A 27858-nucleotide genomic window follows, 5' to 3' on the forward strand; every position below is an offset into this window, starting at 1 on the left:
TGATTAATGTATTTAGTTACTCTGGTTTAAAACGCATTTTCAATTTGAATACTTTTTTTTAATTTCTCCTCCTAAATAAAAAAAAAAATTTGAAATGTGGATGTGTGAATCTGATTTCTCCGGTTGAAATGTGGATGTGTGAATCTGATTTTTCCGGTTGGGTTGTACAGCTGTTCTGAGGCTCAGTGGGTGAAGATGTTTGTGTTCATTAACTACAGATGTCACAGCGCAGTCTTATTATCTTACAGAGGTTGTGTGACAACTGGAATAACAAGACTGTAAACTCCCGTAGCTATCCAGATGTTTTCGACTATATAAACGTATAATAAAACCTCCAGGAGACCCTGCACATTTTGCCATGTTTGAATGTGATCTTGCAGATTGTACTTTTTTTCCATTGCAACAAAAGTACTTGTTTTACATTTTTTTTTTTTTACTTTCCGCATCCTGTAGACATATACAAATCTAGGGTGGCAGCCACAATATTTCACCCATCTTTTATGATTTGATTGCCGTCATTCATATTTATGAGAGGAAAAGGATGCACCCGAACAGAGATGTACAAAATTGGCAACCTGTCAAATTGTTTCTCATCCCATCTTCATCTTCATTTCATTTTTACCAAGCAAGAGACGCTGAAGGAATACTGGGCTGAGATTCCTCTCGTCTCATTCTCATGATGTTCACACTCTGCAGGGCGTGTACGGATTCCCAATGTGTCTTCAGGGCTGTTTTTAAACATTTCTGATTCAGTGGTTCAGAGTTACTGGATTTAATACTGAAGCACTTGCTTAAAGAAACCCCAAACACCTCCTTGTGCAGTAATGCGGAGTGGTCGGGACAGACATTTAAAGCAGAATCGCAGATGTCCAGTGATTTATGGTCATGCTGTGATAATTACAGGATTGGATGGAGGAATGTCAACAGCTTCTCGAGGTCTGCTCCGTGTGCCAGCGGCTTTCTCTCTCTCACAGAGAGCGGTGCTGTTCACAAGTTTGAACCCTCATGCAAATCAGCCCTACTGTATATTACACTGTATACAGTCCAAGCTGGTCAACAAGAAGACAAGTCTCCTCAGAGGCCTGCCAGTGTCAGGGCGCAGCTTTGGAACTCCGCCCCGGTCTGGTTACTTGTGTGCCACTGATACGATGTGTATCTCTTATAGCCATATGATGCACCCATGATGCAGCACATTTCATTTCATAGATCTCTAAAGCATGTCTAGATGAAGCACCATGAAAAGTGACCCCTCTTCAGAAATGGCATGAACCTTAGAAAGCTTTACCACGTTTAATTTGCATGGAAATCTAGCAGTTTACTAGGCTCTAAAGTTTATACTCTGCTTTGCCATGCTTTCCAATGGGTAACCATGTATATGTGACTAAACTGTCAATAGGGTTTAATTACCATGCGTTTTTACTGTGGCCAGACGTTTATAAGAGCCCTCCAATAGGGGGCCTGCTATCGATGCCAGATCTCCTATCTTACACATCATGCCTGCAACTGACAGGGAGAAGATTCTTGTATATGGTATTCTGGTGTGTAATTTAAGATAAATTAATAAAGAAACTGTTTGGGTTGCTGCCGTTTCTAGGAGGCAGTGATTGAGCCAGGTTATTATCACCTTTTTTAAACCCTCTGTAACTCCCCCTCAGGACCGTGTCCCTGGCTGGGTTCTATATTCTGCTCAACAATACGCATCCCTAATCAACATCAACACAGCAGCCTTTCAGATTACACCCAAAAGGGCCCTAACCCATCTCCCACTCCAGAGACACCTAGTGAAGAGCAGCATGCAGCTCACTGCAATAAATGTCTTCTTCTTCTTCTTCTTCTTCTTCTTCTTCTTCTTCTTCTTTTACTGTGTTTTATACAATTCACAGTTTTATTTTTGCCCTGTCAGAAAATGATGCAAACACTAACACAAAAATTTCGAAAATGGTCCTGTATTTTTGTCTGTTTAGATTACTTTAAACATGTGAGTATCACAAGTAGATGTTGTGGAGAGTTCTTGAAGGTCATGCAATTGGAGTGCCACCTGTGGAATAATCCCTAGCACATGAACTACACTATCTATAATATAAAACACCTGGGCGGGGTGCCTGTGGGCACACATCCTCCTCTTCTGTCCTGTGGTGATCTTCTTCTTTAAGAATATTCAGTTGCCTGTTTGATCCATCTCTTTCAGTCTCATGCTGTACAACATTTAATTCCAGGACTGCTTTACAGGTGCCATTATATTTCAAAGGGAACATGCAACTGATTGAAGATTGATGCTGTGCATTGAAAATGAAAGTATCTCCACACCTCATACCTCTGTTTAATCTTGTACCAGCCAGCACAGAGACAGAATGGCTGAAAGAACTGCTTCACTAGCCCAGCTAGAAGATGGCTTTTATTTATTATTACCCCAGTACATTTTTTTCCAATTTCCACTTGATGTTTCCAAATAACACTCATTTAATTGACTGGGCTGACATCTCATTCTATTGAATTTCAATTTTTTCAAAATAAATACATTTTGAGCCAACCTCAGAAAACATGCAACATTTACCATCTGGAGGAAACTACATAAACGCTTGGCCTTGAGTACAGCACACTGATCCTCACAGTTTGCATAATAAACCAAGCAGCAGCACGCAGCCCCCCTGCAGCTACCCCGTTTTGCTCCAGCAGCCTCTTAATTGAACCTGCTTTGTAACAAATATCTTAAATCAAAGTGCCGACACTTGTGTCACTAGGTTTCCAAACACAGACTCCTTCGGCTTTCCATGAATTAGTTTTCATGTTGCCATCTGCCACGGTTCATGCTTCATTAACTGCTCTAGTATTGCCAGCAATGCTCCCTGTGACCCACAGGTACACAGGAACTTTATTCCAAGTGTAAGTGTCAGATCACTGTGCTGCTGATGGGGAGGTGTTATCATCACCAGCTTATGGGGTCTTCCTGCCTCCACTCACAGTGCCACGTGGTGGCAGGGTAGCCAATCACAACGCATTGTAAATAAAGCATTGATGCAAGGTCATTGCCTAGCAACAGCCTTCCCAAACTTTTTTCCCCCCTCTCATCATGTTTCTCCCAGGGGGAGAATTTTTAAAACCATTCTGAGCCTGTGAATCACAGCGAATCACAAAGCAGCCAGCATGACAACAGTGAACGACTATGATGCATTGATCTGCAGAGCAGCGCTGCATAGCTGAGTGCAGAAAGCTGACCTTAACTCTTAAAGTGGCAAGCTGTGCACAATTAGGATTGCCGATCACTTCTTTCTGTCTCTTTATCTTTCATGTTCTCCCTTATAAAAGTGTACTGCTGCAAACCGTGGTAAAAGCACGGGCAAGCATGGAAAATTATTGGCAACTAAGTATGGTAAAAAAAAACATATATGATTATCCATGGAGAAGCACAATAAATTCATACAGTATAAACATAGGATAATCTAAATTACTATGCAAATATACCATGGTAAAATCACAATGTCACAATCAAAAACAAACACACAACGCATTCCTCTCTCAATTTACATTTAAGAGGTAATAAACAAAGAGTTATGACTCGGTTTCACTGCTGTTCAATTTGCATCACCACTGCATAAGAAAGCACTATAATCCTACACTATAAACACTTGACGTAGGTCATGCTTTCTTGATTATGACGCAGAACAGAGATGTCGTGCCAGTTCTTACCTGCCTCGCTGGCCGTAGGCATACTTTGCACTGGTGATGAGCAAAGCAATTTCATCCTTCTGCATCAAAGGGGCGCACAGCTCCAGAGCCTGTCATGAAGAAGGAAAGCTACATTTAACTGAGTTTCTCTTTCCTGAGAGAGTCCTTGCTTTGAAGGATCCTCAGTTAAAAAAGACATTTGAAATCACCTGCTAGGGGTAGTAGACTGTGTGTCGGTTTGAAGGTGTAATGTTATTTTAAACCTTGGACAGTCATGCAATCCAGAAGAGTCTTTTCAAAGTGTCTGAGGAGTGGGGCTGGAATGACCACTTGTCCAGTTATTAAAAAAAGATATATATATATATATATATATATATATATATATATATATATATATATATATATATATATATATATATATTAAAACTGTCTGCATTTACTGTTATTGTCAGTGTTGAAGATATTGGCTCTCGTGTAAAAAGCTAAATTCTTGAATTGGATTACATTTGTTTATTTGAATGGTCTTATTAACTGATAATGAACTAGCTGACTAGCTGTTAACACATGTGTTTCATTCATTGTTAACGGTTCGTTAACATGTAGTGTCATGTTTGTTTTAATGTCTGAGTCAAGGACCTCAGTGAAGTGGGCTCAGATTTCAAAGAATTAATTAACGAGCCTTTAAGAAAAATAAAAAATAAACATTTGTTGACATGTTAGCTAGCTAGTTGTTAATTAAGCAAAAAAAAATTAAATTGAACTAATTTCGTTTTTTATATTGTTTATTTTTGCTAAACACAAAATGCCACTGTTAATTAACAGACTTCAATAGACAGAACAAGCATAAACAGTCCCGTTTTCAAGAGCTTGTACTACATTTGAATGTAGCTGCTGGTTTCTGTTTAAAAGAAGAAGTACGGACTGTCCTTTCCTTTCACTCTCACTGTAATTGAATTCCTCATGCTGTATTCAGTGTACATGCACCCAGCTTGCATTTGCTATTTCTAATCTTCAAGGTCTATGGATCTGCAGCCTTTATTACACTGAACACAATGATGGTCCTTGAAAAACACGGCTATATTTAGTAACGTCATAATTGCAGAAACACGCATCAAGTGAACAATTTTATCCAAGAATCAGCCTCCGGTAAAAAACTATCCAGGAACTGAGAATAAGCAACCTCAAGCCCCTAATGATGTGTCCGACTTGTTTATTTATGATATTGGGTTTGCATCTGAACAATTAGGAATAAAGCACTTTGAGAAAACCAGGGCCTAATGTTTTGGCTAGAGCTTGTGATGTGGGGCTACATTACATTGTATTCATATTGGTCTTAGCACAAGACAGAGGTTGATAGTTTGTATTTTTCGTTGAACTTACTCTAATAAAAAATCCCAAGCAGCTGCCCACCTGATTCACATCCCTGTCTCCGATGACAAATGTCAGCTTGGGGTCTTTCTCTATGATGGTCCCGTCCTCCAGCATGCCCTGCACCTTCACTGTGACCTCCTGGCCTGATTTCGGCAGGGAACACACCCCCCTCCCTGGAGTCAGAACCTTCTTTCTCAGCAGCTTGTCCTCTGGTAAGAAAGGCACGGGCACAACTGAACCCTTCAACATATTCTTATATATATAAGTATATGAGAGTTTGGCAGAACACAACGGTGCTGAAGAATGCATAACATGTCATGAATCAATAATAATAATAATAATAATAATAATAATAATAATAATAATAATAATAATAATACAATTACTAAAGACATACAAAAAGGCAAGAGCTTCCTTAAAAAATATTCCTTACATGCATTTTCAGTGAAAAGAAACTGCAATTTAAAAGGTCTTGAATTGTTCAGTCTTGATAAAAGGATGAATTAATATTCTTGACTTTACTGCAGTTAGTGACAGCAATGAATTACAGTACAGTATATGGTCTTAAATATTGTCTCATTACTTGCCTGTTATATCCAGCCAGTCATCGAACTCAAAGAAATCCTTCAAACTGGAGCTAGCCAGATCCTCCAGGTCATACCCCTGGAAAAAGCTGCCCTCAGAGGACCCCACGGCTGCAGTGGTGACTATCTCTGGAGGCACCTGGAACCGGACAGTCTTCCCCAAACCGGGAGTATTCCTCTGATTTCCATCCTCCGTCTCCATCCCAGGGACTCCCAGGCTCTCCAGAGCACTGCTGCTGCTGCTGCTGCTGCTGGCCTCTCCCCTGCTCTCCTCCGTCTCTCCAGGCTTCACAGGCTGTTTCTTATCCTCCTCTTTGCTTACCCAGGCTTCACAATCTGGACAGACCTTGGAATCGAACTCAGGCTTCTCCATGTCTTCCCCACAGTTGCCTGGCTTGCTCTTTTTGTTCAGAATGTTACTTTAGAAACCATTGGCAGAGGCTCCAAAGTAGATTGACCCAAATATTTCTTTCTTTCTTTCCTTCTTTTTTTGTAAAAGTCTGCATGCAGTATAGCCGTACTATTGTTATTCACTGTGGAGATTCCAGTGATGTGCCTGCGAATCGTAATATTTTGAACCAGACGCCCACATGGACACTAATTGAATTAAACCAGTAAATCCCTGCCTGGAACAGCGGCAGGACATCACTATTGGTCTACCACGACTGCTGACACAGTTTGATGCACCTCCAGATCACTGTGTCCTTCTAGGGAAATCCTGCAAGCTACACCATAGATAAAACAAATAAATGATAACTAAAAAAACGGATTATTGCACAATAAAGCAAACCCTGTCAGCAGGACTGTGCGAAGAGATAATCTCTCAGATTAGAAGAGCAGAATCGAATCTACTAGAATGTCTGTAAACCTCTCAATGACTCGTCATGCCGCCCCCATGATGCACCTCTCCTCCCGAATTGCTGCCATCTAGAACAGCGGCCCCTTTGGTAGCAGCCTTTGTTAAGTGGTGAAGTCTGGTTCAGCAGAACAGTCTGCCACACATCAGGGTTTTTCTTGCTTGCAGAAGGTACTGGTTTCACGGCACTGAAAAGCATGGATAGCATGGGCAGCATCAATGTGACCTTCCAACACTGCTTTGCTCCCCTTTATGTGCCACAAATATGCAGCCCTGATTATCCTGATTATTCGATCAGAATTCACAAGATATCAGAATCTCCCCAATCTGGCTCTTGGATTTTCATACGACACGTTTGGACCGGGTCGGCCAGCCTACTCTGGCCTGTAGGGTGTAGAAGAGTAACTCTGTCTCCATGCCCATCCAAAACCTGGTCAATATGAGACTGCGTGCAGAGAATCCTCGATACGTTGTGTCAAAATGTGAGGTGGATTTGTGATCAAGGCCGAAGAGGACTAAGTTCCTGGCCATAGCTGGTGCATTTCCCCATTGCGCCCCTACACTAGCCCTCTGAATGGAAGCCTTTTGATAGAGGCTTTATTAATTGTGATGCATATCTAGTATGATAACCCACAGCTGGCCACACAGTGACTAATACTGTTTGTGATGCACTGCTTTAAAAGAAACATCTTTTGTTTTTATGCTTCATGACATGAATCAACCCATTAAACAGGATGTTATGATTATGACTAAATAAAAAGATCACTCGAACAGGGTACAAGATAAGGGTTTCTGCTGGCAGAATTGGACAGCTGCCAAATACCTTTGTGTCCTATACTGTAACATGATGGTTTGAATGGGCAGAAGGAGGACACAACTATTAATGTGCACAACTACTGTAAACCTAATGTGCAAGTGAAAGGATGCAGTAAACGGCAGCAAATATTCACAGAACCGTACTGATCTAGCAGTGCATTCAACAAAAGGTCTGAGTTTTAATATTTAACTGTTCAATTCTGTATGTTTTGCTTCCCGTCCGCTGCTTTGAATGTGAACACATAATGTTGGCGTCCATTTCTGAATGCAGTTTAAATACAAAAATGAAAGTAATCTTAAATCCATGTTTTTGAAAACCCATAGAAAATGAGTCTTAACGATGCAGTCTTAACGAGCTTATTAATGAAAGAAATTGAATTAACCGAGAACGAAACTGCTCTGTAATGTAACAGATTGGTTCTATGTCAAAGAGTCCGATCCCAGTGAATTACAGCAGACAGGATCAGCATTCATGTATGAGATATCTGCCCTGAATTTGCCCATGCTGATTAGTCTCATTCCTAATTAACTACAAGACCAAGAGTTGACACAAATCAGGACGGGGGCTGTGACATGCTCTATATAAAAAGACACACACAATTGCACTGAGAGTCTGGATTTACTGGCACCAAACCTGAGGTCACCACAGCAAGTCAGAAGTGGTAAGTTATTTAAAGATATTGAAATATCTACAGTATAGTGAGATGCAACACCCTAGGGTTGGGGCTTGAATGTCATTTTCTAAATTCCCCTAACTGAGAATAAGCTTAAATTGTTGAGTTTCAGAAGAATTAGTCCTTTTTTTCCCTTTGTTTTGTTGCATAATGGTTTCTGTGGCAACTTAATTGACCTGGGAAGTAGTTATGTACCTGTTGGCTGCTGCTCTTTTGAATGAGCTAATATCACCATAGAAACAATGACTAACATAACTGTGAAATTAAATGGATGACTCAAATGTTATCTTCCTATGCCCAGAACAACACCGGAAGGTGTGCTGGAAACCACACCAGAACCTGAAGAAACAAAACTGACCAAATAAAAAAAAAATACAAAGAAAACAAGCTTCCTTCTGAACCATTTCCTTACCATTTGAACGACCTTTTCTTTGTTTAATTAAATATTTAATTTCTAATAGGATTTCTTAAATGGAAACATCTCGGAAATTCCAAGAGTATTGAGCAGTCCATGCTGGTCTGCAGGCAACCCCAGTAAATGTCTGACTCCACTACAGACAGTATAGGTGTCTGGCAGCCAGACCCTTACTTTTTAACCTGCTCTGGTTACTTATTCCTCAATCTAACAATCTGCTCTCCATGTGGGACAGAGCACACCCTTGCAGAGGGAATGCTTCGCTTGGTGTTTTTTACGAGCAGAATGGAACACTGTGTGCTAAGCTGAGAGCAGAACCACCTCGATCCAGCAAATACAGCACTGGGGACTCGGATGGAGGTGGACAGACTTGGAAGAGAGCACTGTCCCATCATGCTGTATCAACAGAGGCTTTCTAAAGTGCTGCGTAACGATAAGGGGGGTGTACTGAGACTAATAAAGAGGACAAATTGGGTAGAAAAGGCATCTTTAATCATTTCAAATGTCTTGCAGGATCTGTCTGACAGCTGAGATCACCAATCCAGCAGTTGAAGCATCAATACAATACGCTTGCTTTCAGTCTGGATTTGCAGTCAATAATGACTTTACAAATCACTGTTCATTTACAGTTAAAGCATGGATGAGCTTGTAAAACGTATAGTACTTTGCCCCATTTGGTGTCCCCATCAATACCACAGTTTAGTTCTATGTGGTCTATTTTTTTTCACAAGCTCTTTCAGACATTCCTATTGAATTCTTTAGCCACGTATTGATTTAACATCCTCTAACAGTGTGTGTAATAAAGGGGGGCGGGGCTTCCTCATTTCTATTCCCACTGCTCATAACATATGCTGTTTCTACTGATCCAGTTTAGACACTCATACAACACGTCTGTGGAGATGCTACGTAACAGCTGGCAATTCATGGGAGTCTATTCTGTACAGCTTTGTCTTCATTCCCTCAGCTTGACTGAACTGCGTAAGTCTAATGCTACAGAGGGAGGTAGTGCCTTTCCCCTCAGCAACATGTCCTGCACTCTTAGCAGACCATATGGCAAGTAAGCACTCTCTCAGCAACTATAATCAAGCATCGTAATCCCTGGTCCAAGCGTCTTTTCCTGGTGAGGATTAGTGCTGACTAATTAACCTAAATTTTCTGTTGGCATTCTTGTCTTCTTACTGGCAGATTCATCTCATCCATGTGCTAGGTCAAGGAAAAGTACTAACCCAGTTTAAAATAATTTCATTGTCCTAATCCTGCTCTATATTAGGGGTATGTTTGCTTTCTGTTTTTCTAATTATTATTTTTTTTTGTCTGCATAACATATTAATGTATTTTATGTAACTATATTTATTTTATTTTATATTTATTTTATGTCAGCAATAGCAATAGAAATTAAAGATAATCTGCCAGAACAAAGAGTCTATAACACCCTCCCCCCCATAAAAAAAAACAAACTACATTCATTATCATCTAAAATTCTAGGACTCCAACTCCCATAAGCCTTTGCAACTCTTCAATACATGCATTTCCTGTGACTCATGTGTTTTACATGTCTCTGCATATGAGTAAGAAAGCTTGACTTGGCTACGACAAAAAGTGCTGCTCAGAAATCTAAAACACGTTTACATTACGTTTGCGTCTTTCATATTGAAAAACATGAGACCTAAAAAGTGATGGCAATACATATTCGATAAGATTTACTGGAACTATTTCCTTAGCTCCTTTAAAAAGTAATTCCATTAAACTTACATTAGCACCAGTGCCCTCCATTAATTAAGTTACAGCAAATTAAAATGAAATGAAACCACCTGTCCTGGAAGAGTAATGGACCAGTCGAAGGATGTATCATTTAAACACTGAATTCAAATACATTCATTAGGAAAAGCTGTTTCAACACACTGTGTATGAGATAAGAGTTGGGTCAGCATTAAATGTTGAAATAATATTATCAGAGGATTTGCCAGAAGTTTGCATGTGATTATTTTTTGGTTTGTTTTTTGCACTAAGGGTCTCTTACCTCTCTGTCATGGTAATCACTGAACTGGAGCGTCCTTCAATGGGGGAATCGGACTTCTGCTGCTGTCACAGTCCAGTCAGCTGTGATCTGTGATGTTTCATTTGCATTATCTGGCTGCATTGAACCCCCACTGATATGTCGCCCTAGCAAACTGCGGGAAGCACAACACTGGATAATTGAAAACATTTTTCTCACACTCTTTGAGAACAGTTTTACCTTTATATAACCAAAAATAAAATGAGCAAATGCTTTTTCTTCTGTTTTTATCAAGTATGCTCACAAAAAAACACACAATGAAGGAAAAATAATGATATAAAAAAGAGATGCTGGGGCTTGTTCATTGTTCAAGGTTTTTCTGGGCAAAAAACAGAAGCAAACAACACTGGTCCAAACAGAAAGAAAACTGGGCCCATTCATTATTAAACAAATATATAATATCATGTTCACTTCATAGTATTATTCTTTTTTATTGATTTATTTTTTTCATTGAGTACTTCTAGGTTATTATTATTATTATTATTATTATTATTATTATTATTATTATTATTATTATTTATTTAGCAGACACCTTTATCCAAGGCAACTTACAGAAACTAGGGTATGTGAACTATGCATCAGCTGCCGAAAAGTCAGAGCACAAGGAGGTTAAGTGACTTGCTCAGGGTCACACAATGAGTCAGTGGCTGAGCCAGGATTTGAACCAGGGACCTCTAGCTACAAGCCCTTTTCTTTATAAAGCAGGAAACTGCCAAGTATACATCATATGAAAGTAGGATTTGCAGGATACCATGAGGGTGAAGGTAGAAGCAGTCAAATTCTGTGGATTACGGAATTTCTTGGAAACCGTGGAATTTGCCGGTTCCCACACAGTTTGCAGGCTTGCACATCATTAGAATGATCATAAACAGACTGCTAAAGGAACTGCAATATATAACTTAGTTGTTCGGTTCTAGTTTTGTTAGATTAAAAAAGCAGGATTTAATTAAAGACTGGCGTTAAGGGTTTGCAGATGTGTCCCAATAAGAAGTCTCATGTGAGGTGATAAAGATGTTACTGATGAAATGCTTGCTATATTCCATTGGAAGCACTTCACCCATACATTGTTTGATATGATTATGCTTACTTGATTCACCAGGGCAACCGCTGTTCCTAGGTTGCCATGGTGACTGTTGGCAAATTGAACAGCTCCTTTAATACCACCCTGATCATGTGATGTGTTGGTGGCGCCCCCTATGGCCAATCCCATTGGCCACCAATGGGATTTCACTCTCCGTGTAGCACTCGCTGTATTCGGTATCCTGCAATCTCGACATTAACAAGGGCAATGCGTTCGTTGCTGTTTGCTTTATAATCATAATTCACGTTTACTCAGTTTGGCCTACATTATTTTTAAATGCCCCAGATATTTAACTGCATGGCTTGTTAAATATTTGATAAGCTTTTAAGAAACTATAATGTTCAGTCACATAACCTTTTTCCACATGGTGAAGGGGATCGTATCGGGCACGTATAAACAAGTTATCTAAGCTTTTCTTATTGAGTGTTGAAATGCTTCACCTTTTGTGACTGAATAATACCCAGAGCCAGCAGAAAGGAAAATCAAAGGAAAATCAAAAACACTTTGGAGCTCCCATTGCTTTGTGTTTTTGGCGAGGAACCTATATAATCAAACCCGATAATATTGACTGCTCTGATTATTTTCTTCTGAGATTCACTGGGATTTATTTATGTGTTTAAAGATCACCTAATGTTTCAATTATTATCTTCACATGATTTAACACTCCTCCCGTCAGTCAAATCAGTCATAACATGTTAACTTTAACACATCATGCCATGCGATAACTTCACTTAATGTTACATTTAGATGAAGTAATACTTTGTGAATAACACATATCATGATTGAACTGGCTTCACCTATGTGTACTCCCTAGCGTGCAACCAAATAACTGCACTGGAGTAAAGAAACTGATGAAGTGAAAGTAAACAGCTTGCGTGCCTGCAGATTTCTTTTTCTGAAAAGGTTCAAAGCCTCTTCGCTTCGCTACACTTTCTTTACCTTTGCCAGTGTGATCCATGATTACAGAAGAGACTGGTAACTCATTCTGAAATGACATTTCATAGAGAAAAGAAAAATCAATCTTGCAAACCCCCCACCATGTTAAATAAAGAATATCGCAGGACAGCTCTAGAAAAGAACCACCACTGCAATATATTTCAATGAGTCAAAGTGCTTCTGATTACAGCACAACCTGGGAGGGATCCGGGAAGCTTATCCCTGAATCTATAAGCGTTAATTAGTGATGCTGCCAATGCAGTTACCAAACCCCACCCATGCCGTGTGGGTATCCGTTTCCAAAGCTTTCCAAACCAAACAGAAAGCTGTTCATATTTTGACGTGTTTTTTCTCAATATCTGTGGTGCTGGTAATTTTTTTAATATTAAAGGTGTAGTCCCTGGAGCATGAACAGTTTCAGAGCCACTTCAGCTGCTCCCATCCTCTCAGTCTCAGTGACTCATCAGCAGCAGCACAGCTAGGCAAACCATTCCATTCTTTCACTGCTCTCTGTGTAAAACCGTGTCTCCTAAACTCCCCAGTCTGACTTCACTCTCTTTCTCAAGCCATGATCTTTAAGCTGTACTGGAACTACTGCCTGTGGGCTAACTTAGTCAGAGACCCCCTCTCTCTTGGCACACAGAGTGTTTCCAGTTAAAATGACACATTCTCTGCTGGCTTACTTTTCTGAATCTGAGCTAGAGCTGGCACAGAGTTCAATATGTCGGACACTCTGTACTTTTGTGGCTCTCAAAACGTCTTGTGCTGTGCTTTCAGTAATGTTTCAATGTTAATCAGGGTACTGGTGTTACCTGAGTGTTAAAAAAACAACAGCTTCATGGAACGTCTTCAGTAAGGAACGATCTCCCAGACCACGCCCCTTGAACTCCCGTTGCGGTGATCCTCACATTACCCGGAATGCAAATGTACATTTTCTTGCTGTGGGTTTATCAAGTCATAAACTGGTTATCAATCTGTCAAGGCGTGCATTCTTGATCATTAAACACATTCTTCCGGCATCTACTTGGAATGCAGTTTGAATGCAAACATGAAAGTAATCTTGTATGAATGCTTTTTTATTTTTTAATTTTAAAGAATGTCGACTTGGGAGAGGTCTACTAAACTTCATATATTGTAAGCGTTTATTTGACTAGGGAATCGCCTGCACGGTTAAATTTCACACAGCCCTGGTAAGAGGTACTGTAAGGAGAAAAAAAAATGATTTTCAATGGATTCCATTTAGAAAGAAAATAACAATAATACTGAGCAATGTGAGTCATCAGTAAAATCAGTTTACGGTGTCCACTTTCTATTCACTCACTGCAGATCGAAAATAGTGTCAACGTGTTCGATCTACCTCCCCCTTCTGACCCAATTTTGACATCATAATGCTGGGGGTAGGAGGGCGGGGCGTTCATATGACTGCTCCTCCCCCAAAGTGTAACTATCTCTGTGTGTGTGTGTGTGTGTGTGTGTGACGTGCCCAGAAGAACGCTTAGGCTTTATCAATATTCCAAACTCCGCCCAGGCAGTGTGACGTTTCAAGGAGAATGTCTTCAATTCCTTAGTTCCAGACATGGCAGCGCTGAGAGAGGAGCATCGATACGGGCTCTCCTGCGGAAAAATTAATAAAATCACCCCGAATAAAACACTTTACCACGTCAAGCTCACCGACACCGCAATCAGGGCGCTCGAGGCATATCAGAATCTCAAGGTAACCATGCATTAGCGTGTATATCTTTACTTTATTATTATTATTATTATTATTATTATTATTATTATTATTATTTTTTAATACGTACTGTAGAGAGTGATCCTTCACGACTCCAGAACCTGGAAGAAAAGTTGCGGATAACTCATAAAAAGTGACTGCTTGTCAGACGTCAGATTGTCACTGACAAAAGGCTGCTGTTTTCCCAAATCGCTTGAGTGTTTTAAGAAAATGACACTGAGGCAGCTGTCGAGGGAGCTTTGCGCAACACTTTAGCAGAACAGAATCGTACTGGACCAAATGCTTACTGCAACTTAACGTTACCGTAACACATCGTATGAATTAGAAGTCGCTGTCGTTTGCACATCGAATGCTTGTTTGTGTGTCTTTTTTTTTGTCTTTCTGATAATAGGCGAGCAGGTTTTCCATATTCCGTTTCGGAATGGTTTGATTTACATGTAACGCTTTTGAAACAAACGTGGCGTCTTTGTGATACAGTCTAAATTATCTAAATTATCTAAAGTAGTGCTGTTTCCTATCAGATGCAGTAGGAGATGTAACTAGAAGCTCGCATCTCTTTGGGGAGCTGCAGATCCTGCTGTAGTGCTGTAGACCAGAGCTTGTGTTGAAATGGGGGGGTGATACTTGAAGATAAACTATCTAGTTTGGAGCATGGTTGAAATAAATAAATAAACAAAGTGCTGCACTTGTTTTCAGATAATAAGTATCTGGGATTGCACGACATTGTAAGTAGCCCGGGTAGTATAACTACAGTTCAACACCTTAAACTATCAACAATGTGTCAGTTCCATCTTCTGTTTTGATCAAAAGGATCATGTGGCGTGTGCGGCGCTTAGGGTATGGATGTAGGCATGCCCGATTTCCAGTTTTCAGACTTCTCTTTGGGGATGAGCATGTTCAGATATTGATCTTTTTATGAATGCCTCAGTCCTGTGCGTGTTTGTAAAGGTGGATGTATACTTTTGCATATTAAAACAGGGTTAGATTCCTTTGCTGGAAGACTCCGCTTTACGGGAACTTCAGCTCGGAATGTCCTCCACTTTGGTCCGCTGGGTCCTGCGTTACTAGTACTGTAGGACTGGCGCTAAGATGTTTGCGTATATTTAGTCTTTCAAGTACTGGATTTAGGGGTGACTTTTTACAGTAGCAATTTGACAACTGTGTTTTTTTTATTATTATGTTTGTTTGTTTGTTTTAATCTCCGTTTAAAATAAGACTAAACGTGTAATGTATTTGTTTCGTTTTACCGGCTCTTGTAATCGTGAACGATATGATTGTTTATAGTATAAACTTATGAAATAAATAATACAAGTTATTGTTATTTAATAATAGTAATATAAAGTACATTGCAGCTTCAGTGTTTTGCAACAGTTAACGCTTTATAAAAACACCACTGAGCTTCTCTCTCCATGCATTCGGATGCAAGTCTGTTATGCCTGCTTCATATTATTAAAGCCCTGATTGTAAATTACAAGGGCGCTGCAACAGTGGCAGAAAACAATAGCCGTTATCTAAATACCCGTACAATCAAAGTCTCAGTGTGAACTCTGGACGCCAGCTGGAGGGGGTGCGTGCTTATTTTTTTTTATATGTATTTTTTAACGTCGCTGCTGTGTCCTGATTGGTCTCTTGGAGGTAGTTTTTTTGTTGCCGTGCTGCTTTTTGCACTGCTCTGCCCTTTAAACATGTAAGCCACGCCCCCTCCCGGCTGTGATTGGCCCCGGGACAAAGCTGGCAAGCTGTAGCTTGAACTATTGTTGTTTGCCCCAATCAAGAACAATTCCTGAAACTGGGCATGATTCTTGTTGACAAGGCCTTTAAACTCATGTGGCTGCACTTATTCACGTGTTTGTTTGTTTGTTTATTTATTTATTTATTTATTTATTTATTTATTTATTTATTTATGTATGTATGTATGTATGTATGTATGTATGTATGTATTTATTTATTTATTTATTTATTCATTCATTCGTTCTAAATATTTCTACAAGTAGCGTAGATGCAGTATTTATTATAGTTGATTTATGATGCTATTTAGATGCTAATGCTAGCGATTTCACTAGTGTGTGTTTCTTTTGTTTTTATTAAGGAGATACTTGTAACTGTGATAGCCATGGGATCCCCAGAAATGTAATCTATTCTGGTGAGATTAACTCCACGTTTTCTTATGACACATAACAGATTATTATTGCCTTGTACATTTCCCATGCAGATTTTGATGGATTGAGCCATTGGGGTTTTATGACCGGTATTTTGCCAGGCTTGGCTTTGTAATTAACAAAGAAAGAACAAAGGGAAAAGGCTTCTGATGGATATTCCAAGATGATTCTTTCATATTATGAAATATAACCCTGCAATTAATATCTAATCATAATAAATCACATTAGGAATATTCTTTTGGATGTGCATTATTTCCATTTTAAGAGGTTATTTGGTCTCTCTCTGGAATTTTAAGCTCTTCCCAAAATGTCCTATCTGGATATCTGGGTTGGATAAGTAACAATCTGTACATGTGCTTCAAAAAATAGAAATCATGTTTGCTGAAGTTGACCAGGTTATCAGTTTGTGCTGGAAAAAACAATCAAAACAAACAAAAAACATTGAGCATTACTGCATACTAAACATGATGCAACAAACCAACGATGATGATGATGATAATAATAATGATAATGATTACCGAACAGTAATCTCGCTCCAGTATTGATGTTATCTAATTAAATAGAAGTCTGCATCAGCAATCAGCAGGCAGCCCTGAGACTGGCATGCCTTGTAGATAACGAGGTGTGTGTTTAACCCTGGGACATCCACCTCCTGCTCCTTGCTGAACCCATGCAGCAGGTGTCTGAAGTGTGTCCCGCCCCCATGAGATCACAAAGGGGTTTAAATGCAGGTGGCGCCCCTGTACCAGAGCGGGACAGGGAATAAACTCGCCAGTATCGATGACAGGCTTGCCATATACTTTCCATTACCCTCACTTGTGTATTGCCAGTGTGCTTTAGTCTTGCCAAACATTTGCTTTTAGGGATGTGTTCCTAGTTCCTAGTCACGTCTAAGCTAAAGATACTGCTTCGTATAGCATGATCCCATTCCTGCCATTCATTTTGATGGCATGGACTCAAATGGGTGCATTGAGCGTTAAAGTGATTCATGGTTTAAAAGTGATAACAGATAATGATAAGAGTTGTTATAAAGGTTATAGCACATGTCTCCTGAGGCAAAGCAAATGTCATTTTATTTACACAGGAAATGTAGCTGTAATAGATCACTGGCTGAAGTACAGGCGCTATCTGTTGGTTTTTCATGCTGAGAACATGTTCACTTGTGCATTGGAAATGTGGTGTATTTTGTCCTTCACAGTAAAGTTAACTTTAAGAGATCGAGCAGAAGCACTCAAACTGAAACTCAACCCTACACTGTCGGTTTCCTAAAAATTCCAGTGCAGCTTAGTGGATCAATCTGCAATTCCAAGCCCCCGATATGCATCCTCAAGAAAGTTTAATGCTTTGAAATTCTGCTTCATTGGATCCTTCATAATAACAGTACATACTCAAACTATCCATGTGAAAGGGAAAGGCTTAATTGAAACCTGTTTGATAGTTCTAAAGTCTGTATCAAACTTGATTCCTTCTGTTGCTGTTCAGTAAGGGAGGACCCAGAGTATCTGAAGGAAGTTAAGGTTTATGTAGAACACGCATGGCTCAATTGGTTTTGAACATGAATAGGGTAGTGAAACGTGATAGCTAGGAATTACTGGAAGCTGCCAGCCTTCAAACTCAATACACTTTATTAGACCACAGCGTCAACAAGTAGTGTATAGGTTTGCAGAGTCTAAATAAGAACATAAACAACACCATGTTAGTACTCGTAAGCAATTCATTCTTTGTGTGTGTGTATGTGTTTCAGTGCTGGCCAGCATTGGACGCTGCATGCTTTAGGGTCATTCTGAGCCTTGGTTGTTTACATGGTTTTGCAGAGGTGGTAATAAGGCTCCCATTGCATAGCAGCTCAAGTCATTCACGTTTTACTGTAAGCCTAATTGGGACCACCTGATCTTTTCTAATTAAGCACAGATGGGAGATGACAAGTGACTGCTGCATCTAACCGAGCTGGAACAGTTTAATGTGCTCATCGTGATAAACAGTACAGCATTTGAACCCTTTTCTTTTTCCTCTTAAATTTTCTTTTATGTTTGGAGAAATGCTTATTGAGGTTTTTTTTTTAATTGTTTTTTTATATTCTGTAATTGTCTGAACTCCACACGCATGTCTAGTGTAGATGAACCTGTTTTTTTAAATTGTTTTTTATATTCTGTAATTGTTTGAACTCTACATGCATGTCTAGTGTAGATGAACCTGGAGATCTATTGTCACATTCTTGTTAATTATTCAAAGTTTACAAAGCTGACATTAACCCCCTCTCTCTCTCTCTCTCTCTCTGTCTCTCTCTCTCTCTCTCTCTCTCTCTCTCTCTCTCTGTCTCTCTCTTGACTTCCAGGGGTCGTTACCAAATCAGCCTGTTATCTGCTTCAAGGGGAACCAAGGGGTAAGGGTCAACTTCTGTCTTCATACACAGTTCACTATCCTGCAGTGCAGCAATAGCTGGATAAACATGTTTGTGTCCTATCTATAATATTAAATAATATAATATAATATAATATACGCTTTGTGTAAAATACAGTGGTTGAAAATAAGTAGTCTCAGCGTGTTTCAGAGAGCTGGATGCATTGTTTCTCACTGTTGCACATCACTGGAACCCATCTTCAGCATACATTCCATTCCTGTAAGGTTATTGAAGTTTAAAAGGTAGGTCTGCTTTATATTGCCTCCCCCGTTCACCTGTGACGTGTGACATTTGGAGTTTAATAACTGGTTTTTATAGGCAGTGACCAGGATAAGGATTTTGGCGAAGCTTGGAAAAGCTGCAGATTTAATGGGGCCACTCCATGGAGTTATTTTTGTTGTTATGCTGTGAATTATGCTGTGGATGAATTTAATACCCGAGTCTATGTAAATTCTAACGTTCTAGTTAATTCTAACGTTCTCATTACAGATATTAACATATCAGACATTTGCGTAGCTTGGATGCAGTCAGTGTGCCTCCTAGGAGGGCTGGAAACGGGCAGGTTCCACCCCCCATGTGGATATTAATGAGGATTGTGAAGCTGTAAGAGAAATCTGATTAAGCTGTTATTGCAGAGGAAATTGATGGATGTGGCAGACTTGGAACACTGTGTGGCTGATCTTGAAGTGTCTCCCGTGAGGAGACAGGCAGCAGGGTTAGCACATTGAAATTCAGCTTTATTCCCTCTGCATCTGCAGCCCAATTACAACATTCCCAACATTGCCTCCTCTGAAAGAAATGAGACGCTTCATTTTGTCATCATTTTTTTTTTTTTTTTCTTAGTTGATCCGATTTTGCTAGCTGTAGCTGCATTCCGTGTCGCCAGGGGGGTTGTTTGTAAAGGAAAAGAAAGCCATTCTTTTCTAAACTAAGATCACTGATGTTCATTAGTGCTGCATGTGAGGTACTGAAGGGTGAGAGGGTGTGTGAAGGGGAGGAGGTGAAGCACACACAGGCACCCGATTTGGAAAGCTCTCTGCTTTAAAGGCTGCCTTTGATGTACTGTACAGCAGGCTACCCCTGCTCTTTAGAATCCCTCTGTTTAAGAGGCTAGTTCCTGTGCAACTCTGAGTGCCTGGCTCCTTGGAGGAGTGTTTTTATTAAAAGGTTGGAGATAGGCAGGCTAGGAAATTCCCATCCACATTTTCCTGGCTGTCTACCAGTATATTGTAGTGGGGGGAGTGGGAGGTCCATTTCTAAAACTGTTGTTTGTTGTCACTACCATTTTGCTGTTGCCTTCCTGATATTTTCTCTGCGTGGTATTATAAGGTGCCATGCATCAAATCCATCCAGGCAGCATGCTGTGCTCGCAGTCTCTCGTGAGGATGAGAAAGCCCTGTGGGTACTGCTACCCTGAAAGTCAATTAAGCTAAGCTGTACTGTCCGAAAAACAGTTCAAATATTATTGACAAAAGGGAAAAAACAATATTTGTAGTAATTTCTGGCAAGGAAAAATGCCCCCAAACAATTCTAATATTATAATAGCTGTCAATCACACACAAACAATCTGCAAAGAGGATTTAATGTATACAAGTATTCCATGTTCATAGTGTGTAACACATGGACAGCTAGGAATCTCTTGCCCTAATGCACAATTTTTCCTGCCAGAAGGCTAGTCTGCTGTTTATTGGAAGTGCAAGCATGTTGTTATGCTTTCAGGCAATACTGTATTCAGTATTGCTAATAGTAATGTAGTGTATTGTCCATTGTGATTAGAAACAGGAGAACTGTGATGTGGAATGTCTTTCTGCAGCGGTGTACCCTGGTTAGTCACATAGCCATCGTTTTCCTGTTTACCACAGAATGGTTTCCTAATGTGAGATTCCTGTTTTCCTTCCCAGTTTTGAATGGTAGAGAGGAAAGATCAATGCTATTCAATATTTGCTCTGTTTAGGGGTAACACCTGTAATGCACGTGGAAAAAAGTGTTTGATACAGAATTAGGAAATTACATTTGATTAGGGTGAACTACAGAATGAAATGCAAAGTGAAAAGTAGTAACGCTTTAGAGACTGTCAGGCATGCAATTATTTTGTGTTTGTTTGTTGATAAAAATGATTTTGACTCCCTTAATGTTGGTGCTGCTTAACCTTTAAGAGCTGGTATTATTGAAGGTTAATCTATCTATGTGGCTTGCAAATCGGTGGTAGTACAGTAGTCCTTTCACTTCCTGCTGTATTAACTGTTGTAGGGATTGCACAGTAGGGCTCCTGTGTGGGGTCAGCACATGCCATTTCCATTCTCCATTTCAGATGGCATGAAATGCATTTCACCTTAAACAATCTGCAGGAGTCTAAATGGCTCTGCTTGCAGGGTCAGCAGGGCACTTCTTGCTGTGGTGTAGGGTTGGGTCAATGAGGAGCCTTTGGTTATCTTAACCTCTCCATGCTGGACAACACCTTGATAAGGCAATGCATTCAGTGGGGTTGTTGACACTCCCTTTGCCAGGACCACAGAGTTTAAAAACTTTAACCCTCCATCTCCCACCCAAAAAAAACACAAAACCTTGCTAGATCTGTAAACCGTTGATCTATAGTCCTACCATTTATACTGAATGGGTGTTTTTTATTTCATACTTTCTTTTTTGTATAAACGATCAAATGTACTTAGTTGAGGCTGACCTCAATGCATAATGTTGTTTTTTCTTTATTTATTTATTTTTTACTTTGTTGTAGAATCATTCTAGTAAATGACAGCCATCAAAGGCTGTGTCAGAGGGAGATGGCCATCAAAGGCTGTGTCACAGGGAGATGACTATCAAGGCTGTGTTACAGGGAGATGACTATCAAGGCTGTGTCACAGGGAGATGGCTATCAAGGCTGTGTCACAGGGAGATGGCTATTAAGGCTGTGTTACAGGGAGATGACTATCAAGGCTGTGTCACAGGGAGATGACTATCAAGGCTGTGTCACAGGGAGATGGCTATCAAGGCTGTGTCACAGGGAGATGACTATCAAGGCTGTGTCACAGGGAGATGGCTATCAAGGCTGTGTCACAGAGAGATGGCTATCAAGGCTGTGTTACAGGGAGATGGCTATCAAGGCTGTGTCACAGGGAGATGACTATCAAGGCTGTGTCACAGGGAGATGGCTATCAAGGCTGTGTTACAGGGAGATGACTATCAAGGCTGTGTCACAGGGAGATGACTATCAAGGCTGTGTCACAGGGAGATGGCTATCAAGGCTGTGTCACAGGGAGATGACTATCAAGGCTGTGTCACAGGGAGATGGCTATCAAGGCTGTGTCACAGGGAGATGACTATCAAGGCTGTGTCACAGGGAGATGGCTATCAATGCTGTGTCACAGGGAGATGACTATCAAGGCTGTGTCACAGGGAGATGACTATCAAGGCTGTGTCACAGGGAGATGGCTATCAAGGCTGTGTCACAGGGAGATGGCTATCAAGGCTGTGTCACAGGGAGATGACTATCAAGGCTGTGTCACAGGGAGATGGCTATCAAGGCTGTGTCACAGGGAGATGACTATCAAGGCTGTGTCACAGGGAGATGGCTATCAAGGCTGTGTCACAGGGAGATGGCTATCAAGGCTGTGTCACAGGGAGATGGCTATCAAGGCTGTGTCACAGGGAGATGGCTATCAAGGCTGTGTCACAGGGAGATGGCTATCAAGGCTGTGTCACAGGGAGATGACTATCAAGGCTGTGTCACAGGGAGATGACTATCAAGGCTGTGTCACAGGGAGATGACTATCAGCTTTAAGTTTAAATTGCAGTCATCATCCAGGGCAGGCTTGTGCTGAACTGCATTCCATCAAGCTTGTCTCGCAGCGACTGAATGCAAAAGCATACATTATTGCCCCAGTCTGTCTCTTGACCTCAGTGTTATTGCACAATGCATTATCCTTTCCCTTGACAGGCACCTCGGGAGATGGCAAGGCATACATTATACACACGACTGCCACTCGAGTGCCCCCGGGCTCCGTTTCATTTTCATGGGGTGCTCAGATCTGAGGATCATTACGCTTGGTTTTTACTTCCAGTTTATTGTAGTAACAATAAGAAGAATGCAGTTCAAAAGCCTTTCATCTTTACAAGGAGTCCTTCCACATGTGTGTCAATCTAGTTCTAACAATCCAGATGTGCGCTGTTCTATTAATCCACATTATTTGAGTTAGTAAGAGACCTTGTCTTGATATGCTGGATACGGCTGTGTTGGGTGATGTGTGCGCTGTGGCACATGTCTGGCTGTGTTCTCAGTGGGCTCCCTCCCAGCGTTTAAGTTTATACTTTGCACTGAAAATGTGACGCAGCATCTAAAAGATACAAAATACTTTTCTTTGTGTTTTCTCAAATGACAAAAAAAAAAACTGTCATGTGGGTGGCACATAGGCAAGACAAGTTCCTTATACTATTTAGAATGAAGGAAAACAATAAAACTGAGAAAATATGCGTATGTACATGCATGCATATCTTTTAAAAGCTGCAGGACCTCCTTCCTTTTAGGCGCTATTCTTTGGTCTAACAAGTGGGGTTTAGGAGTGAGCTGACTGGATTATGTTATGTATTAATGGTAAACAACAAGAAGTGTTCTAGCTGTGTGCACTGAGAAACCCCACCCCCTCCCCAAAGCTGTTTCTGCACCCCTGCATGCTATACTGCTGTGTGGCTCTCCACGGTGTAAGCCAGGAAGAGTATCCTGTCATGGCAAGCAGAAAGCATCAGGTTTCTACTGTCTAAGGAAGGACACGATGTTCTATTTCTTTTGGCTTTTTTTAATTCACACAAAACAGAATTCTACTGCCTGTGTGAGAAATAAATGCTGCTGTTTCTAGTAGCACTATGTTTATTTTTTGGAAACTGTATTCTGTTCTCAAGCTTGGACAGGATGTACCAGATACTTATTGTGGACAGGAGACCACCCTCACTAACACGCCCTCATTTTGAAAATGGAGTGAACTGAAGTTCACTGCCCACTTTCCAAATACCACAAACGAATAGCTAGAATAAAATCGAACCATTTTCCTCGTCCTTGTACTCCTAGAAAAAAATAAAATAAAAAAATTATTATCCGGAGCCTGCCAGTGCAATTTTAAAGCAATTTATCTCAATGAGTTTATTTTTAATTTGTAAAAAGGGTCAGATAAGAGATGCTGCCGGATTCACCCTCGTATCTTGCTCTTGTATCGTTGAACGGTGTGCGTTCAGAGCTGCAGTCGTTCAGCTTTATTACCACACCGCATCAATGGAAAAAAGATTATTCTACCAATTCAGTGTGTTGAACTGTGCTGTACTTCATTAACCAATGTGGGCACAAAATATAACATGTATAGAAAAAAATGAGTGTGAGTGCGTCCGTGCATGTGTCCATTCTACCTGTGTTTACAGCGATTTGCTATAAGTTTATCCTTGGATTGTAGACTTTGTGAATGAATTTGTTGTGAATCTTTGTGTGGCGTTTTGTGTTTAATCTCCAGCAAGCTCTTCAAACTCATTCAAGGGGCCTTTTCTGGTAATATACTGTGACAAATCTTTTATTTTTATTTTCTTCAAAGGCTTGGTTTTAATGAATCGGTTCCAAATGAGTCGTACTAGCACAGTACAGGATTGTTGGAGGGTTAGAGATGGTGGTTTGAAGTTGGGGACCTCTCTGGATAACAGTTTGTTCACTTTTCTTTAAGTGAAACACATGGAAATGGCAGCTTTAAAGAAACACTGTGTGATGAAGATGTAAAGTGTCGTGAATGTAGTCCTGGTTTACATTGTCCTGTGCGGTGCTGTTGATGCACAGAATAGGGGGGGGGGTGTGTGTGAATAATAATCTTTCTACAGCTCTCTGTTCCCACTATTGTTTTATTGGCCTTGATGCAGATGAGGAAGTCCTGCTTTTACTCGCCCCGCTTTGAGTTATCAAGGAGAGTGTAAATATAAAATTGTAAATCAGAAAGGAGACCTGATTACATACGCTTGATTACATTGTGCTGTCTGCCATTCCGGCACTGTCATTAATCATGCACAATATTAGGGCATAGAGTCTAATGTCAGAAACATATGCAGGCCCCCGTTCTGTGCAAATGTGTATGCCTTTTTTATATTGAAAATCAATATCTCCGTTTTATACCATAAGCAGCTGACCAGTGGTCGGTGCAGACTGAATAACAAATGTGTAAGATTGGCCTACATTGTGTCATGATGAATCCTGATGAACTAAATATTGCCTTGTAGGGATGGAAATAAGACTTTCATTGCATAGCAGTTGGATCCATTCCTGGTTTTACTAGGAGTTTAATAATACATACCTGAGCTTGTTACCTATACACTGGGGCTAATCAAGCTTTTATTAAAACCTGCAATGGGTGAACATGCTATGCAATAGGAGTCTTATTTCCCCCTGCCTGGGATGTTAATCTTAGTGGTTTTTCCATTCTAACATTCTAACTGTGGATCAGGTTTAGAGCATGAGGGTGCCGTGGGGATGTTGTATGAAAACAGTAATGGATTGCACTATTATGTTTAGTGGATGTATTAACAATGAGGAGTCTTTCATAAAAGCTGCATGATATGCCCATGGGGAATATTCCATTGCAGCTCTGGAAACCCTCTTAAAGATTTTACAGGGTTGTGAAATCAGTGGCACATTGCACATTGTATTGACAGGTTAAGCACTTTGAGATGAATCGATGGGCGAAGCAATCGTCTGGAACAATTCAAAGCAGTCACAGTCTGTTTGAAATGCATGAAAGAAGGTGAACATGTTGCTGCATTTTTCACCCTTGCAATCTAATTAAAATATCAACTTCTTGATATTTTAATTAGATTGCTCATGTGGCCCACTCTCTATTAAGAGCTCTGTTTACATTCAGCTTAAAGCAGAAACTGCCCCAGTAGCACTGCCTCACTGAAGAAATGCAGATATCAGGGTTTTCTCTAAAACAGGTCAGATTCATTCTTGCTACAGTTTGTTTTTCAGGGAGGAATGCTTTTTTTAATATTGAAAATATCTTTTTTTTTTTAAGCTCCAACATGCACGTGGTTGTCTTGCTATGCTTGGACATTACTACTCATTTCTTTATTCCTTTAGCAAACTGGAGGAAACTATACAAATGAATCCTAGGGGCGGTTAAAACCAGCAGCTTTATTTATTTCATGAGCATTTGAGTTATTTATATAATGTACTGTAGGGGTGATCTTGACAAGTTCCCATCCTGCTTTGAACTGCGTGTACGTATGCAACACAATTCTACAGATTAAGCCATATGAATCTTGTTATTAAAAGATTGTTTGTTCGGGCTTTCTAGATCTTGTAAATGCATATAAATATACTTTGCAAACCCCCTTGTTGAAATAACAGCGGGTCTCCGTTTGAAACACACACATAATGCATAATAAATAAATAAGAAACCTCTCAGTGCCTTGAGTGCAGTCGTTGCTGTCGTTTGTCTGTGGCACAATGCAAATGGGTTTAATTAGCTGAAGTCAGCAATGTCACCACCAGACGCAGATGGCTTTTGTGGAACAGACCGAGACTCCCTGAAACAATTAACCCTGCTTTGAGCACCCAGCCTTCGGGAATCGGGATTGTATTGTATTTTTATTGTCAGAAATACAGGTCCAGTTTAAGAGGTATGCCCTGGAACTCCTTGTGTGTGTGTGTGTGTGTGTGTGTGTGTGTGTGAGTGAGTGTGTGAGTGTGTGAGATAATATAATATAATATATCTCTATCCCAACAGGGCATTCTTACTTGATGGAAATCCAAGCATTTGAAAATAAAATAAAAATAATACACCTGAAAAACCCAAGGCAGTGACTCTCCTGCCAGACTGAAGCATGCTGTCAGTTTGTGCTCAGGCCACCCTCCAAGCCAAGTTGTTCTGTTCCGGTTCACATTACACCGTATATACCTAAAAGTATTTGACATTTCCAAACACACGCTACAATGGAACAGATGGAGTTGCACTGTAGCTGGAGAAAGAGTTGTTGTATGTGACTGTGCACCCTGCCAGGAGGTTTAGTCTGGGCATAATGCTGACAAGTGGGAATCTATTGCCATTTGATTACGATGTCTCAGTATGGCCACTCACAGCTTTCTCGCCTACGCCTCTTTTTAAGTTGGCTGTTCACTAACTTCAGTGGCACCTAAATTATAAATGTAACTGTAGTTTTGAAAGAAATTAATAAAAACTAAAATTAATTGTACAAGCATTTTTTTTTTTTTTGTAGTATTACATTTATACCGTCAAAATAAAACTCAACTTTGTTAAGCAAAAAAAAAAATCTACTCCCCAAGTCCGGTTACAGTAGAGCAAACCATGGCTTCTGAAATAAATATTGAAATGAAATGTATAAATGTGTTTGATTCAGGTAGGAAGTCTTTCAGCTGGATCATGTTAACTTTTGAGTGTTTCCCTTGTATGTTATTATATTTGTAGGTATTTTCCTTGCAGATAAGCTACACCTTTTTTTTTTTTTCTTTTTTTTTTTTTTTTTTTTTTTTTATAAATTTAGTCGTTGCCAATTAGTTTTTATTATTTTCTCCCCAATTTGAAATGCCCAATTATTTTTTAGGCTCAGCTCACCGCTACCACCCCTGCGCTGACTCGGGAGGGGCGAAGATGAACACACGCTGTCCTCCGAAGCGTGTGCCGTCAGCCGCCCGCTTCTTTACACTCTGCGAACTCACAGTGCAGCCGCCTCAGAGCTACAGCGTCGGAGGACAACGCAGCTCTGGGCAGCTTACAGGCAAGCCCGCAGGCGCCCGGCCAGACTACAGGGGTCCCTGGTGCACGGTGAGCCGAGGACACCCTGGCCGACCTAACCCTCCCTCCCCCCTGGGCGACGCTCGGACAATTGAGCGCCGCCCCCTGGAAGCTCCTGTCCACGGTCGGCTGTGGAATATCCTGGACTCGAACTCGCGATGTCCAGGCTATAGAGCGCATCCTGCACTCTAGCGAGTGTTTTTATTGGATGCGCCACTCGGGAGCACCCTACACCTTTTTAACTTCATTCAATAAAGGAACTCTTTTAATTAAAATGAGTTTTGCTTGTTCAGCAGTGTTTATCCGTGTATGTATTTAATTATATGAGCATCTTCCAAAC

General features: G+C 40.4%; 2 protein-coding genes across 3 annotated transcripts in view; one reads left to right on the forward strand and one right to left on the reverse strand.

Moving 5' to 3' along the window:
- The window catches only part of LOC117429056 (peptidyl-prolyl cis-trans isomerase FKBP8-like), a 37189-nt gene extending 30721 nt beyond the window's left edge, over positions 1-6468 (reverse strand). Inside the window, exons 1-3 of the mRNA XM_058999121.1 lie at positions 5625-6468; positions 5077-5246; positions 3688-3776 (exon numbers count right to left, since the gene is read on the reverse strand). Of these exons, the coding sequence (XP_058855104.1) occupies positions 3688-3776; positions 5077-5246; positions 5625-5994 (629 nt within the window). The 5' untranslated portion in view covers positions 5995-6468. The remainder of the gene's footprint in view (positions 1-3687; positions 3777-5076; positions 5247-5624) is intronic.
- Positions 6469-13955: 7487 nt separating this feature from the next.
- LOC117964297 (RNA polymerase II elongation factor ELL-like) overlaps positions 13956-27858 on the forward strand; it is a 35665-nt gene continuing 21762 nt past the window's right edge. Inside the window, exons 1-2 of one of the 2 annotated variants that reach the window (XM_058999123.1) lie at positions 13957-14169; positions 18682-18729. In XM_058999123.1, the coding sequence (XP_058855106.1) occupies positions 14032-14169; positions 18682-18729 (186 nt within the window). In that variant the 5' untranslated portion in view covers positions 13957-14031. Of the gene's footprint in view, positions 14170-18681; positions 18730-27858 lie in introns of both variants that reach the window. The other variant, XM_058999124.1, reaches the window with a different exon arrangement.

This window comes from Acipenser ruthenus, chromosome 24 (assembly GCF_902713425.1).
Source record: "Acipenser ruthenus chromosome 24, fAciRut3.2 maternal haplotype, whole genome shotgun sequence".
Classification (NCBI taxonomy): Eukaryota; Metazoa; Chordata; class Actinopteri; order Acipenseriformes; family Acipenseridae; genus Acipenser; species Acipenser ruthenus.